Below are 16,484 nucleotides of genomic sequence, written 5' to 3'. Positions count from 1 at the left end.
TGTTTGTAATTAGCGGCTCTCTGTGGCGCTGGCGGCGTGAGCTCGCTGCTCCGCGGGCGCCCGTGGCACCGGGCCTGGCGAGCCTGCACGCGGCACTTGCCCCGCTGACGGCGGCTCACCCCGCTGGACACTACGACGGGTGACTCAACCACCCCCCCAGCCCCCCCCACCCCCCCTCACCCTCCCCCCACCCGACCACCACTTTGGCTATCTCACAGAAGGGACAAACAGAGTTTCCAGGCAACAATGCAAACCGACACGCAGAGAGGCAGAGGGAGCAATATAAGCAGCTTCCTATTCTTGCTCGGTTTGTTTAAGGTTTTATGCTAACCACCTGGGAAACGACCGTGGTCCAGGGGCGGTGGAGGGTAGGGGCGGAGGTGCGTTTAGCAGCACTCAGTCAGATAAAAAAAAAAAAGATAAAAGGAAGAGAAAAAAAATTATTAGCTCTCCTCCAACCTTGAAACAAAATATCCCTCGCTAGCTGTCGCGGTTAAGACGACCGCGTTGAGAACGCGTTTCCAGATTTGCACAATTAGACGAGCGTTCCACCTTGAGCTAGGACGGAGAACGCAGACCTTTCAAATTAGGTGCCCTCTAACAGCGCACTGTTATCCCAGTTTTACAAAAACCACAAACCAGAATGACAACGTTCAACACACACGGACTGACAAAGGCAGGAAATAAAATGTTCTGGGAAGAATTCGACATGCCCTCTCCTGAACCCGTTTCTCCCCCTCTCCTTTTTTGCGGCACTTCAGACAGATAGGGCCGAGAGATTGACGTAATCGGGTGGAAAGTTTGGATTTCTCTTCATGTTAAAGCGCTCCATTAAAAGGAGCTCTCGTGTCCAATGGCATGCTAATGGTCCTTTTCCTCCGGCAGGTCTTTTGGCTGCCCCACACCGGGCAGGACGCTGAGTTCCAGGGCACCTCCACAATGCCAGGTCTTCACAGAGACTGCCAGTACCGTTCCCAGGGAGGAGCTGAGGTGCCAGATCCAGAGAATGGAGTTTTACTCCAGAGGATATCAATATCACCCCTTTTTACCTAAACCTTATGTATGCACATACTGTAACACACATACACGTTCACACAAAGCCAACATCACACACTCCTGCACACGCTGTCTCACACACAAAATATGCAAGCTTTTCTCTCTTTCCTTCTCCCTCATACATAAGCGCACAAACATAAACCTTCTTTCTCCCACTTTCTCTCTCTCTTTTCACACACACACATACGCACACATACACAGGCACAGACAAACACACCAAGATGCATGCGCACATACACACACGCACGTACACACGCACACACACTCACGCACACACACACACACACACACACACACACACACACTCACACACTCACGCACACACACTGCTCGTGTCTGTCAGCAGGCAGGAGAATGGAGCATCCTGACCCAGCAGAATGACCTCACGGGGGAATGCCTGATCCAGCTGCGGTCCCCGGGCCTCTCCGCCACACGCTGAGCAAGCGGCTCTCCCCTTCACCCCGATTCTCCACACCCCGCCACAGGTGGGGAACGCAGCATTCTTCATCCCCGAAGCGCAGACCCCCACTCCCCCCCCCCCCCCCTCCGTGACGCCTGATTTATGGAGCCACCGCGGCGCGCGCACCGTTCGCTGCAGGGGAAGCACGCGGTCGCCCGCTCTGCCTCTGGCCGCATCGCCCAACCGGACCCAGCCTTCTCGAGGCCTCGGTTACAGCACCCCTTACCCCCAATCTGCCGGGCTGCGCTCAGTAAAACCGCCAGCGTGCTGACGGAGCCGGAGGAGGGGGCGTGCCTGACCTCCCTCCGCATTGGCCGGACACCTCGGAGCAGTAAAAAGGGAGCTGGGAAGAGAAGAGAAGGTCAGCTCGTGCGTCTCAATTTTCTCTTAACTGTAAATAATTTTACTGGGTTATCTGAAGCAGACGCAAGATGGCTCGATGCGCCCAGCCTGCTGAACAGGCCTCACTGTCGTTGAGAGGAGCCAGAAGCATCTGACTGCTGTTTTCCTCGTGTTTTTAGGTGCAGCGCTGATGACTGGAGACTGAAGTCAGGCTCTGTATGAAAATTCAAGAGCCCCTTCTTAATTTACACTGCCCCTGATGATGGTCTGTCAAGTTCGTTTCTCTAGATTGCTAATCAGCATGTTCATGGTGTCCAAACTAGGATCCAAAAATAAATTAAGCTTTGTATGCATCTGTGCCTGTGTGTGTATGTGCGTGTTTTGATGGTTTCGTTTTCGACATTTTGAATCCCTAACAGCCTGACATGCAGCTAATGTGGCTCTTTATTCATATGCATGAACTTAACAGAACGTGTTTTAAAGCATTTCATCAGTTTTTGAAAGGGTGATCAATTAACCGTCACCGCCCTTATCAATATTGATGCAAAAGAAACTTGGAATCCAAAAAATTATCACTAAATTATTTAAAAATATGAAATAATTATGCATTTGCGCACAATATGCAGTACAGTAAAATATTTTCCTGTAATCTTGACGTGAAATAGAAATGTACCAGCCAAATGGTACATCAACATACAAAATATTGATATAGAATAGCGTATTTTAACTGCTGTGGACATATTTGACTATTTCAATAATAATCCAAATAACATTCCAAATCACAGAAAAGCTATATATGTTCAGGAGCATAATGGACAGCTTTCAGCCTTGTCTAACCTCTTAAAGAATGCTCTTATATAGCACAACGTTTAACGGCAGGCGTTACGTCTTTGCTAACCCATGAATACCTTCCCATGGCCATATACTATATCGTACGTTCTTCGGTTGACTTCAGGACGGGAGAGAAAACTGGATGGAGAAATGAATGTGAAAATACAATGCACAACGACTAGTTACAGTAAAACTACACCATACCAATGATCAAGAAACCTGTTGTCACGTGTCCCCTGCCTTAAATTCTGACTTGATATACCAACGGGGCGTCAGGTCAGTAACCATTTACGTTGGAAACATCCATGTTTCCAATTATTGTTCAGCCGGACCCAAACCTCGTACAGGTAAAGGAAGCACAGCGTTCTTAATTTGTTTCTTAATGTAGGCCTATTCATTTTTGGAAAGTCCTACTGAAGCTGATTGCGTTCGGTTTCAAACGGTATGATCTTTGGTGCGGTTATCTTAGTTTCGCAATTTCCGTGGAGAAATGACTAGGTTCCGGAATTTATTTAGCAAATTAAGTTAACACTTCTGATCTGATCTCGTTTTCAATCCAACAATTCGTCGCCATTGATTTAGTAAATGAGAAAATCTAAGTGAATCCCTAGAATCAAATGCACATTCTCACCAACAGAGGACACTGCAACTGCGAAAACAGATGAACAGCTCGGGGGGAGAATTGTTTGCACACTTTAGAGCGTATTAATAAGGATGATATTTTAGCGAGGTTTTTCGTGAGTAGCCTACTTATAGGATACCCATTTATATGCCAGCAACATGAATGTAAAATGCTGTTTTCTCGCCATATTTATCACTTGCATTTATAATTTACAGCTTAGATGATAAAATCGTCTTATCCAAAGTAATTATTCATGCTCATTATGTGGATGTGTTTCTGGTATAAACATTGTTTATATAATGTGCTACATTATTAATGTTCATGTAATTATACCGGCATGTCTTTCGTATAGTTTTCTGTAATAACAGAAAAATGGTAAAGACTAAGAAAGACGATGCATGACTGCAGCCGATGATCAGAGTATGGGCTACCGCAGGGATATTCAGTACCTGTAATAACAATACCATACTCTGTTGAAATAATGCATTTTCTTTTATCGAGTACTTGTGCAAAGTCAGAAATGGCCCGAAGATGCGTTCAAAAGAAAAGTGGTTGTCATACGAGAATATCCACTAAAATGTGGTTATGTACAGCAGTACAGGTCGTTTATCACGGTCTGATATCTTGTAAATATACGCATTCACTATGTAGAAAACTCTTACATCATAGCATTTGGTCCCATTCTGGAATGTGCTAAGACAATTATTTATTACTTATGATCACTATTTATCAACTATCAATATTTAATAGATAAAGACAAGTATCTATTAAGTGTTGAATTATCAACTATCAATATTTAATAGATAAAGACAAGTATCTATTAAGTGTTGAATTAACCCCTTGCACTTTTACTGTGCAGAAGACTAAGGTCAACCTTTTCTAGATACTGTTAAACCTAAATACCCTCGCTGAAGAAATACCCCCCCCCCCCCCCCCCCCCCAAGAAAAAAGGACGAATGTTAAGACAGATACACAAACTACAAAGCGCCGCAAGAGCTCGCGGTCAATAACAGCAAAGATCAATGACAGGCGTTGTACAGTGCAAACCATTCATCAAATTGCGGTAATGTTTGCAGGATGAATCTCAGCTATACGTGAACGTCTTCCTCATTCGATTTCAGTAATACAATCTAACTAAAAAGCTATACTGCATTGCATTTGGTGGAAGGTGTGTGAAATTAAACCTTTTTTATGTGAACATTCTGAAAATGTGTGGTCTAACTATGCATATACGTCAGTTTTGCTCAAAACCTCGCCTCTGTCGTGTTATTTTGGTAAATGCTCATATGGCCAGAAACATATAAGATGTTGAGGAGAATTTCTGCCCTAAAAAGTTAATGACATCAGCAGAGCAAGAACCAGTAGGAAAGTGGAGCAGAGATTTTGGGGGTTGGAAGTAGCTATGTGGACTGCAGCCTACACACGCGCTCGCTCAAGTTTTGACTGCGTTCGGGTGTTCTTAATGGTTATCAATGAGAATGGAGCAGTGGGACACCTAACAGCCGGATTTCACTGAAGAACTTAAGGAAAAACTTGCCGTTTTGTATAATAATTTTGCATTTCATCTAAATTCTTTTTTACGAATGCGTGATACCTTTGAAAAAACTTTTTTTCACAAGTTTGAACAATTAAGGAGGGGAAAAAAGTTTGTGCTTGACTGAGGTTGATGGGTGCCTGCCACTAGAGTTAATTTTAAAACACTCATTTTTGCATCTCTAAATTACTTCGTTACTTGTCACCTTTTTAATCCGTTGTTATTTTCTCCCGGCTTCTGTCTCAATGGTGCTGAAACAGCAGAACGCGAGTGGGACTTTAAATGAAAGCAACCTTCCGTCAGTATTCTATAAAAAGTTTCTCAAGTGCGAGAAATAAATTTAATTTATTTTTAAACTGAAATTGCAACACTTTTTCCGACTTTGAGTCACATCCAAGGGACTTTTTCGGAACCACCGATTGCTACTGGATTTTCTTTAAAAAAAAAAAAAACTCGTTTCGAAAGCGTTTCTGGTCTTGTAGTTGCAAAGGCTGCCTGCAGCCACCACGGATATCATGCTGTCGACTGCGCGAGGGAGGTGGACGGCGAGCCACTGCTGGATCTTGGCTCTGATATACGGATTGCTCTGCTTCGTGGCCGTGAACGGATGCCCCCATAAATGCAGTTGCTCCGGATCTCATGTGGATTGCCAGGGTCAAGGTTTCAGGACTGTGCCGAAGGGAATCCCGAGGAATGCGGAGAGATTGTAAGTAGCGTGTTGAATTTTTTTCTCTTTCCTTTTTTCTTCATATATATTACGCGTGAAAGCTTCCCAGTAGTACGTTGTTTTACAATTGTTTTCTGTATCGTTACACGATAATCCTCGTCCCTTTTAAAGTACTCCGGTTTCGTGTGAGATGTCAAAATTCTTCCGACAGCAGACATACAACAGGCTAATATCTAGCGCGTTTCTTGTTTTGAGTTCATTCAAACACGGTTTGTGATCTCTATAAAAACCTTTCTTGTCCAGCACCTGTCTTGACCTTAGGCGAATTGCAGAGATGAGGGGAGAATAGACTACAAGGCAGCCAATAATCGAATTTATAGACTCATTAACGTGCTGATGAAGCGCTCTAACCTGACCTACTACTTAACACTATTGCAAGAATGATCTGAATATGTGCAGTGCGTCCATGGTTTTTTATGCATATGCCTACAAATAAAGGGTTGCAGCCTTAACATTTTCTTCTTTGAAAAGTGGTAGTAATTCACGAGTCTGGCGGAAATTAATTCCAGTGTAATCGTTAGGCTACTTCTTAATAACGTTACTTCGGTGCAATCGTTATTCTTCCAGTGACATGTATTCTTAGGGAAGCATGAGTAATTGCAACGTAATAAGGCAATAATATAGCAGTATCACCTCTTTATCCTATTCTATTAACCGCTATGTATCTCACTGTTCTGGTGTTTCGTCATAAGGGCAATATCTGTAATGTGGAATGCATCAGTTTCAGGGCAGCCGAATGGCAAAAAGAAATATATGAGTGAGATTAAAACCTGAGAATGCTCTCCCAGACTTCTGCATTATAATTACAACTTTCCTCTTTGGGGAGTTGTCGTTTTAAAATTCAAGTAATGAACGTGGAGAGCTGAGTTTCACATAGTACTTTAATTAGCATATCACTGCTGAGAGGTAATTATGCATGTACACAGGTAAGCTGAAAAACAAATTCTGGCATTGGGGGTACCGCCCCCCCCCCTCCCCATGCATACACACACACACACACACACACACACACAAATTCATGCACACATACACACAAAGATACATACCCCCAGAGTATTATAAGACATTGGATTCTTCAGTGGATTAAATGAGATGTATTTAATTACACTTTTCTTTCATGCATACCTCACATCTCTTGCAAAACAATGGAGACCAAGATCATGAGTGCCAGCTTTCATGTTGTGACTCAAACTTGCTGAAATGTTCTCAGTGCATCAGTATATAGTAGCAGTTAGTCGCGCCTTTAAGAATGTGTGTACCTGCCAATAAACGGACTGGCTCAAATGTGTCTCAGTCTCAGGAGTAAGAGATGTGAGGCTGAAAATCGGGGGGTCCTGGTTTCGCTCTTGTAAGACGAAGTGGACCCCTGATTAATCATCGCACGGCATGGATTTGTGTACCTTGGCAACCTCTGCGAGCCGTGAGTTCCTTTGGCTGAGCGCTGAATTCCGCTGTCCCAACAGCCCTGTCGACGTCGGCCAATCTGGCACCTCGATGGCCAAGTTAACTTAGCCTTACGCGGCCAATCGCCCCCCTGAGGGCGTGCGGTTTCACCTGCAGAGATCGCACCGAGATTGTGACGGATATCGAATCTGTTACATCCCGCCTCACCGGCCCGCCAGAGGACCAGAGGGGTTAAGCAATGGCTCGGGTTCTGCAACAACAAATCTGTTCGTTTTCTTTGGAAGCGGCATAAGAGCGACCGCGTTCGGTTCGGCCCACGGGAAGGAGGGGCGGCTGGATGACCCGGCGGACCCCGATGAATTTGGGAAGGCAATCCCGGGGCGTTCGCGTCCGGAGGAAAATAAATAAGTACAGGGAGTGGGCGTGGGGCTGCTTTTTTAGAAAAGTGTTTATGTTATTCCGCTTCGCTTTGTCTAATTCTCCCTCAGTGGCTCCGAATAGCCAGGGCAAACGGGAGGCAGTCGTGAGAGCTTTTTGTGTTTTACTGAACCTCCTCGTGCAGGAAGGGAGGGGGGGGGGGGGGGTGGCCGCGGCGGGAGTGTGTGTGGGGGGCACCGGGCAGGAAGAGGAGCCAGGCACAGCCTTCTCGTTTTTGGCTTTGCTCGGGGACCATTCATTCAAGGATTACTCAATGCGGGACCACTCCAGATCTCATTTGCATTAATTTGATCCGCGAGTGTGCGAGGCTAAGCGGGCGGCGGCCGAGGGGAGCGGAGTCCAATTCTCAGGGCCGCAATTTACACCCCGCCAGCGCTCCCATCGCACCCTGGAGTGTTGACTTTGCGCATAGTGTCAAACCCCCCCCTTCCTACCCCCTCGCCCCTTACATTCTGTCTGTCATTCTCTCTCCCCCGCTCTCCCTCTCTCTCTCTCTCACTCTCTCGCTTAAACACACTCACACTGTTCTTGGATGTCTTTGTAGAATCCGTGCTCAGGGAGCAGTGTCGGAGTGTCAGAGGTTGTTTTCCTGCTAGCGTAGCGCGGTTCTTTCCCGGCTCTTATCGGGGGGAAAGCGGTGCCCCTCTCTGTGACCAGCCTGCGCTGCCGCAGCCTCTCGGTGTGGGAGGCCGAGCAGATTGCACTTCCATGCTTTTCCATCCCTCCTCTGCTCATCCTCGGTCGTATTCGTCTATCCTTTTCACACTGTAAGTTTGTTTTTCATCGAAAAAGAAATGAATCGAATTCACCTTATCCAGTCTTGAAGTCATGGTGTGATTTTTCACGACAAAGAAATTAAATAGATTAATTTTATTCAATCGTGGTTATTTGATTTTTCAGACAGAACGTAATCATGACATTCAAAGGTTTTAAAATATGCCGTTATAGTCTGATATACTGTATATATGTATGTAGACCCTTTGACCCTCGGTTGACTGAACTGGGCCAATAACAGGCTTGTGATCATATTCACACGCATTCTAGGCAGCTGCTAGTATTACCCGTGGGCAGCCAGTCAGGCCTTACTTCTGAAAATTGGGAAATGTTGGCCACCCATTACCTGGTTAAGTCTCTCCTGGCAAAATGTTCTGAGGTGCTTTACTCTGGCCCAGAGAACAAAGGCCAGCCGTGGCAGAAGGGAAGTTCACTTTCTGCGGAGAATTTTGCAGAAAAGGAGTCCAATTCCTTGTAGAGACTGTTCAGAAAAGTAGTGGGGACCCAGAAGTTCATAACTCTTCCAAGGGTGTTATGCTTTAACGCAAGACTGGTTTTGATAGCCTGTAGGTTTGGGGCCATTTTGGGTTAACAAGGATAGTTTTGTGTTGATGGGGTTTTGTCACCAAAGCAACTCAACCGGAATATTGATTTTTCAACTGGTCTCTCCTTTATTTTCTCAATTCTTCATGGCTGCAAAGCCACGTTTATTCTCACGTAACAAACACGGATATGTCTTGCCTTCTTAACAATGATGTAAGTGCTGCAATTGTTCTAAACACTACGGAGAAACTAGCAACCCAGTAAACAGTACACTCACGCCAAGCAGCTAGTCCCTGCAAATGTACCGGGAGGTTGCCAGGAGTGCGTGTCTCGATGCGGGGTAATCTTCCCACTGAAAGGCAGTACGCATTTCAGCTTCACGCCAGCAGTAAAAGAATGGCTGATTTTTTGATCCTGTTGAAATACAGGGCTACTGCTTTGTGTATGGAGCCTGGCTCTGGAGCAGCATATTTTGGAGTTTTTTTTTGGGGTTCTGACAAGCCCTCTCACCATTGCACACATGCAGCTTTCCTTGCAGTTAATCTTTTGATAAGAGTGTCTTATCTTTTGGTGCACCTCATTGGTTACCATGAAAGCTGGTCTATTTTCCTTCCCGGCCGTCAGTGCCAAACTGCCGCTGTTCCACCAGCGGACAGTGGAGGTGGGCCGGTCTAAATGAGGAGAAGCTCTTAAGGGAAGGGGGAAAAAAAAAAACGCTGCAGTACTGATTTGCAAAACGCTGCTTTGCAGGGCTGTTACCTCTGCCGTGCTCTGCCCTGCTCTCCGGGGCCTGTTCCCAGAGGATGTGAGTCCCTCTGTTCCCAGAGGATGTGAGTCCCACGCAGGCCCCGCCGTGTCTCGCCCTCCCTTTCACACAGCAGCGCAGTCCTGCCCGACAGGAGGGAACCGCAGTCAGCTCACTGCGTCACCCGAGACTGCGGAACCCAAGCTAAAAGGGAGAGCTCTGCGCTCATAAAACACCGACGCGAGATCACGGACAGGTTTGCAGTCGTTACGAGGGGTGTAATTACTCTTAACTATCTCTGCGCCTGTGTCACCCCCCCCTGAAACGCGTCTTCAGCGCGTAGGTCTAATTTGAGCGGGTCACGCCAGACGCACTATTCTGGCTCCCCGAGACCCGGCGCGGTCCGTCGGAGGGCCGTGTTTGAAAATAAACAACTTTGAAAGTAAACAGACGGAGCGGGGAATATGAAATAATCCTTTTTTTTTTTTTGTCAGGTCTGTTTAGTTTGAAGTGGGTGTCTCTCAGCCGGGAGCCCATCCAGCCGGCGCGGTAATGAAAATATTTGGGAAACGAAGTCCCGTCCGCCCTCCCCCCGCCCTCGTAAACACGGCGGCGCCTGCTCCGGTTTCGTGTCATCTCCGTCTTCAGCCTGTCCCTCGCCTCTCTCCGCTCCGCCCGCCGGTCTCTGTACGGCGCTCTTCTAAACAGAGCGGAGGCTGTGCGATAAGTACGACGCGCTGCGATTGGAGGCCGAGCGAGCCCCTGTCCTCCTCCGTTACTCTGACGCGGCGTGGTCCCCCTCCACGCCCGAGTGCTGCTCGTCTGGGGAGAACTGCACGATCTGCGCTTGTTTGGATAAGGAACCCCGCTTAACGAGATCGTGACGCCCCCTTTACCACAACGCCGGTACGATGGTAAAAATAAAAAATAAACGGCCACGTGCTGAAGCAGCCCTGAAGTCTCAGAGCCCCGGTAGGCCTCGTTCTCTTAGTAAGCGCAGGGTAATGTTAGCGAAGTAGCTGTAATGTAACACAGTGACTGTGAGCAGGAGACGTGCCGCAGGTCGGAAGAGCGGCAAGCATTTACTTTAGGAGTTTGGTAAATGCATAGCTATGAGTCAGGAGTACGGTAATACAGTTATTAGTCGGATTTATGGTAATACGGTTATTAATACAGTAAATCGAGGGTGACACCGGGGAAAAGTGTGGCAAGGAGCAATTCGGTCCAGTGCCATTACAACACCCCCACCCACCCCCTTCCCCCTTGGATATAGCCTTTACATCCAGATAAGAGACTTGTAAAAACATTGCATCAGCCCATATGCTAAGCGCTAAACCTTAGCGCCTGTTGCATGTGCGTTTAATCAGATATGCCCATTACAGCCGACATCCTGTTTCACAGAAAACCAAAGAGGGGGACGGCGAGGAATTACCTTAAATATGTAATCAGGAAATTGATGGTCAAATATCATAAACTGGAAATGGCCATCTGTTGGTTTGGGTCTAGCTGGCCTGAGGAATGTGCATTAGACAAGGTCTGTCCTTTCAAGTTACTCTGGCATGCGAGAGAGATTGTAAAATCGTAGTAGTCCAGTTCTTATTAATCCGATCCTATCTCTCTTGCGGTGTTTGTTTGGAGGCTGAGTGTTTATGTCTATTTTTCTTTGTAAATTAGAGAAAAAAAAAAGCACAGAGGGGAAGAATGTGTTTTGCAATCAAACAATCTCAAGCACTGGTGTTTGGACCGCAGTCGTGTCTCGTTTATGGAGACGCACAGCGAACTTGCTGAATGAGTATGTCGAAATGTCGTTTGAAGATTAAACCACTCAATGGACTGAATTTCTCAATGAGAGGAGAGGAAAAAAGTCCAACCTTTGCTAAACACTCCAAGCCTCATAGGGGAAACTCAATTAAGATTCCGTACACACTTCTGAGGCTTGGAAAAAGAAACCAAGCATACCTATCTGTTCTGCAAGAAAGACATTTTCTTTCTTTCTTTCTTTTTTTTTTGCTTAAAAACAAAAACAAGAAAAGGAGATTAAAAACAAGGGACGCATTTTGAAGTGAACAAACGTCAGGGGGGTGGGGGGAGCGGGGGAAGAATGGGCAATCAAAGCCCAATATTTTCAAAACACGCCTCAGAAATCGATTCCAGCTTGCCTGGTGAGGGTTCTTGAGTCCTGGGGTGCCCCAAATGTGTCCTGTAACAAAAGGTCAGTGAATCAGGATAGAATTTTCTGTGTTCCATACCTTTCCAAGTACCCCTTTGAGACATAGCTGGGGCTGCAGCTGGCGTTCAGTACATTTATAGGTTGGACTAGTTAGCTTAGTGGCTTTAAGTGCTGTTTGCATTGTGGGACCACAGGCTGCTTGATTCAAGGGCCTAACTGGGGGGAACTTTGGGGGGGGGGGGGGGCATTGGGGTTAGGCACGTTTGGGCCTCATGACCTGCTGCTTGGATCAGGTTGATTGATTTTAGAAGATCACTCTTATCCTTTGCCCCAGTAAAAAGAGCCATTGGGCACACAAAGGCTGCTGGGATATTTAAACTCCCCCAGCCCCCACCTTCAAAATTGCCATAGGAGGGCTGCCAGGGACTGTTATAACTCCATTATTTGGGTAGATCATATTTAGACCCTTGAGATGAAGTGCATATTGTTGTTTTGCATGTGAACATGGGAGCCATTAGTGAAGTGCAAAAACAGGGGAAGGTTACCCTGCGAGCTGAGAAAATAAATAACACACAGCCTGGAGCCGCCTCCGCTGCTTCTGCTCCGCTGTGCGACCACGTGCTTTGTGACTGCCGCAGGGTCCCGGTTTATTAGCACCATCCTGACAGGGTGGCCAGGCTTACCTCTCATCAGACGAGGGAGGCTGGCCTGCGAGGGACGCTGCTCTTTTCCGGAAGGGCGGTGATTAGTCACTGCGGGACCTCTGCCGAGGTGCCACTCTAATGGGCGCGAGTGAAGGATTCTGGGAGAGAGCGGCCTGATGCACTCGCACTCCGTGTTTGCGGTCGCGCCTTCAGCAGAATAACGTGTAAGCAGACTCGTGCGAGCTGGTTGGCTGACTCCGGGCACAGACAGACGATGGAAGATAGGGAGTCTGTCAGGGATGAGGAGTTGAGAGAGAGGGACTGGGCAATAGAGTGAGGACAGTAGAGGAGGCAGAATGGAAGGGAGAGAGAGGAAAGGGGGGGAGAGAGGGAGAGAGAGAGAGAGCAGGGTGACAGCAGAGCCTCCGCTCCTGTCCCCACGCAGCCCACAATGTGGCTCCCATTAGAGTTCTCCATGCGCCTTCTGCAGCGCCGGGGAAGCCTTTTGAAATCCAATATGCCTTTAAATCAGATTTATAAATGTTTATGTACATTATGAGAAACACACACAGAGCCCTGCTGCGCTGTCAGGAGATATGTGTGTGTGTTTCTGTACGTGTGTGTGTTTCAGTGTGTGTGTGTGTGTGTGTTGCTCTGTGTGTGTGTGTGTGTGTGTTTATTCTCAATGCCCCTAGAATGACAATACCTCAGTAAACAAAGCCAACGTAGAGAATGTGTCAGGACACATATGATATGTGTGCTCTGTCCCCTCTTTGTATATGCTTTGAGTAGCAGTTAAAACATATTAAATGACAGTGGAGAAAAACAAGATAAGCTTTTGGATTAGAAAGGAAAACGTTCCTGTTTTTTTTTTTTGCACAAAAATGTCTAATCAAATGCAATTGAGGTACTGTAGGCCCCCACCGAGAGAAACGTCTATATAATCGCCCTCTCTCACGCTCCGGCTGTGTCCTGAGTTTGTACGCGCCCCGCAGCACTGCATGGTGGGAAATGTGGTGCGAATTACGCGCGGGCGATGGGGGACGCGGGTTTCGGGCACCGCGGGGCGGGACGTGTGGATTTACATGGGCTGACACGCACTCAGGTGAGACGTCAGACCTCACCTGCAGCGCCGCCGCGTGCGGCCAAAATGTGGGACCGCTCAGGAGGGCCGGCGCGGCCTGGCGGGGCGCTGGAGCAGAGCAGCCCCCCGCGGCGCGGGCGGGCGGGGGCGAGCGGGGGCGAGGGGGCGGGGGGGAGTTCAGGGCCGGGAGCTGAGCTGTGTTTGTGCCGAGTCTGTTCCCCCAGTCCTGCTGCCTGCTTACACTGAACATTCAACTCAGGAGACTGCCATAAATAAACCTGTTAATCTCTCTCTCTCTCTCTCTCTCACTCTCTCTCTCTCACTGATGATGATGATGAAGATGAAATTGAGACATGTTTGGGTTAACTGGGGTGGGGGGTATAGTAGTGGGTTTTGGTTTTGTTTTATTTATTTTTTATTTTTTGGGAGGTGGGCTGAGGTTGGTTTTGGGTTTTGTAATGACGGGGTAGGGGTAGATCTTAAGGTAATTGTAGCAAGTGTTTGTGTTTCAATAAAGGAATATCAAAAAGTAAAATCTCTCTCTCTCTCTCTGTCTCTCTATCTCTCTCTCCCTTTCTCTCTCCCCACCTCCCCTTTGTTCTTTACCTCTTGTACAGGGACCTGAACAAGAACAACATCTCCCGGATCACCAAAGTGGACTTCTCTGGGATCAAGAACCTGCGAGTTCTGTAAGTGCTCATCTTCCTTTGTTTCATGGCTTTAACATGATAAACATCAGTGCGATCGTCAGCCATACTGTAGCTCCTCTTGCCGCGAACATGAATGAATTTCTAATTTCCTTTTTTAAATCAGACAAGTGCTCAAGAGCAGACAGCGTCAGCGCGCGCAGAGAAGTGGAGGCTCGTTTGATATCTCATTCGAGCACAATGTTTACTCTGTCTTTTTTCCTTTTTTTTTTTTTTTTTTACAAGTGCTCGAGTAGAAAGCGTGTAGGAAGTGTGTAATGATTGTAATCATGAGTTCCTCCGTGCTGTTTACCTCCTGGGTAAGAGGCTCTGAAAGGGCATCGCGGAGATAAAAATAAACGGCGTAGAGGCGAGCTCCCAGAGAGTTTAACTATCTGTGCGCGGCGGTGTCGGGCTGCCCGTTTTAAAGTGGTCTGTGATTAATGCCTGTGATGCCTGCTGAAGCCGTTCGCCGAGTTCGGGGGAAAATGGCGGGAAAGCCTTCTGACGGACAGGCCTTCCGCTTGGGGGAGACAAATGAGGGGAATGGCTCTGGGGTCCCTTCTGTATTCCATTACAGGATCCCCCCCCCCCCCCCCGCTACGCATGCACCCCGATCTCCGTGGCCTCTGTGGTCGGTCTCTTTTGGTGTGCACCCCCCCCCCCCTCCCCCTCCAACGGTGGTGTGCCTGCACCTCTGGAGATGAACTTGCCCAGAGGTGCTGGCTGTACCGAAAGGCAAAGTGAAAGATCTTTTCTTTTTTTCTTTTTTTAAAGAACACAGTATTTGATACCTAGCCCCCCCCCCACCCATCCCCCCCCTCCCCACCACCACCCTCTCCTTTTTTTTTTACATCCCTTTGAGGTGTTTTCAACACTGTTGGCCAGCGCCCCATAAAAGAGGTGTGCATGTTTCCCATTTGGATAATTGCTGGCCTAAAACCGTACGCTAAGGCTGTGCGTGCTCCGTTATTAGTGCCACACATGCCCCCTCCGCTGGGCGGGGTATCGAATATGATTCATTTTTAATGCCAATGAATAAAGGACACCCCGGGCGGGGCGTGTGTTTGAAGCCAGATTGTTATCCAGCCTCAGATGTGTATCGGGTCTCAGGTACAGTAAGTACGGGATGTGGGCTTTAAATAAATGTTTTCAATTTGTTGAAAATTGCAATTCTGGGCTAAAAGATTTAGGAACTTTTGTGCACTTTTCCTTGGCGCAAAACAGGCCGGCTCTGTATCTGAGCCCCTGGCTCGGGGCTGTGCTGAAGATCAGTGCCATTCGCAGAGCATCCAAAAAAAGCCTGTCTCCGCGAAGCCAGCGGCGTCGTCCCCCCACGACAAAATAATATGACAAAATGCGTGGATTAATGGCTGCGAAGCGGTCGCATGTGTAAACATTTGCTTTAAAGGCAATTTATAAGGCCCCGTTCCGCCGAGCAGGAATTTCGCATGAGGCATTGGATATTTTTGTCTTGAGTTTCGTTCATTTTTTTTTCCCCCCGTCCTCTTTTTTTTTGGCCTGTCTTATCGAGCGCGCTAGCCGGTTTGCCCAGGGTCCACATGCTTCTCATATAAGTCTCTGAGCTTTCGACCCTAATGCGGAGAGACAAAAATCTAAACAAAACGTATCTGTGGAGATGTGCTCCCTTCCTAATGCATCTGGAAGGCTTTAGGGGTCTGGGAAGACGACGTGGCGAGCAGAGATCAGCGGACAGGACCTCCCGGTCGCGCGGTACACGAGGCTCGTTGACGAGCGGGCCAGTTCTGCATCCAGCTCTCCAAAGCGCCGCGGGTCAGGGGAGAATTAACCCTGGGAAGCAGAGTTTCTCATCGCGCGTGTTCCCCGGGATAATCGGGGCAATCACCGACATCAGCAGATGTCACGCGACATCAGCGCTTCGGCCCGATGACGGATGTTCGTACGGGTCGGCCAGAGATCGTTCTGACTCGAGGTGAAGATTGTGCATTGTGGGTGCTTCAGACTCCCGTGCTTCCGCCGTAGACAACCCAGTTTAGGGAGTGTGCCGTGAGTCTTCCCCATGTGCCGCGCATTTAAGTTGGCTGGTACAGTGAAGTTCAGAATGGCCGTCCACGCCGCGTGTTTTAAAATCTTTGTACCGTGTCACCAACAGAATGTGCTGCTGTGACTGTTAGCGTGCTAGGCTAATCAAACTGTTTCCTTTTGGCCTTTAAGCTGTGAGTAGGGTTGGGGCAGGCCTTGGTGCTTGCCAATTTGTTGGCCCTGAGATAGCTGTGTTTGTCTGCTAACGAGTCATTTCTCTTCCCCGCAGGCACCTGGAGGACAATCAGATCAGCGTCATCGAGAGAGGGGCGTTCCAGGACCTCAAACAGCTGGAGAGACTGTGAGTAACCCCGGGTGACCCCCACCCCACCCCCCCGAAAAACAGCGTCTCTCTTCACA

The 16,484-nt window shown here is 47.9% G+C and overlaps 1 protein-coding gene across 1 annotated transcript in view; it reads left to right on the top strand.

Annotated features, from left to right (window-relative positions):
- The first annotated feature begins 4,684 nt into the window (after positions 1-4,684).
- slit3 (slit homolog 3 (Drosophila)) overlaps positions 4,685-16,484 on the top strand; it is a 160,990-nt gene continuing 149,190 nt past the window's right edge. Inside the window, exons 1-3 of the mRNA XM_035407493.1 lie at positions 4,685-5,551; positions 13,992-14,063; positions 16,354-16,425. Of these exons, the coding sequence (XP_035263384.1) occupies positions 5,361-5,551; positions 13,992-14,063; positions 16,354-16,425 (335 nt within the window). The 5' untranslated portion in view covers positions 4,685-5,360. The remainder of the gene's footprint in view (positions 5,552-13,991; positions 14,064-16,353; positions 16,426-16,484) is intronic.

This window comes from Anguilla anguilla, chromosome 3 (genome assembly GCF_013347855.1).
Source record: "Anguilla anguilla isolate fAngAng1 chromosome 3, fAngAng1.pri, whole genome shotgun sequence".
NCBI classification, from domain to species: Eukaryota; Metazoa; Chordata; class Actinopteri; order Anguilliformes; family Anguillidae; genus Anguilla; species Anguilla anguilla.
This window is presented reverse-complemented; position numbering and strand designations above follow the sequence as displayed.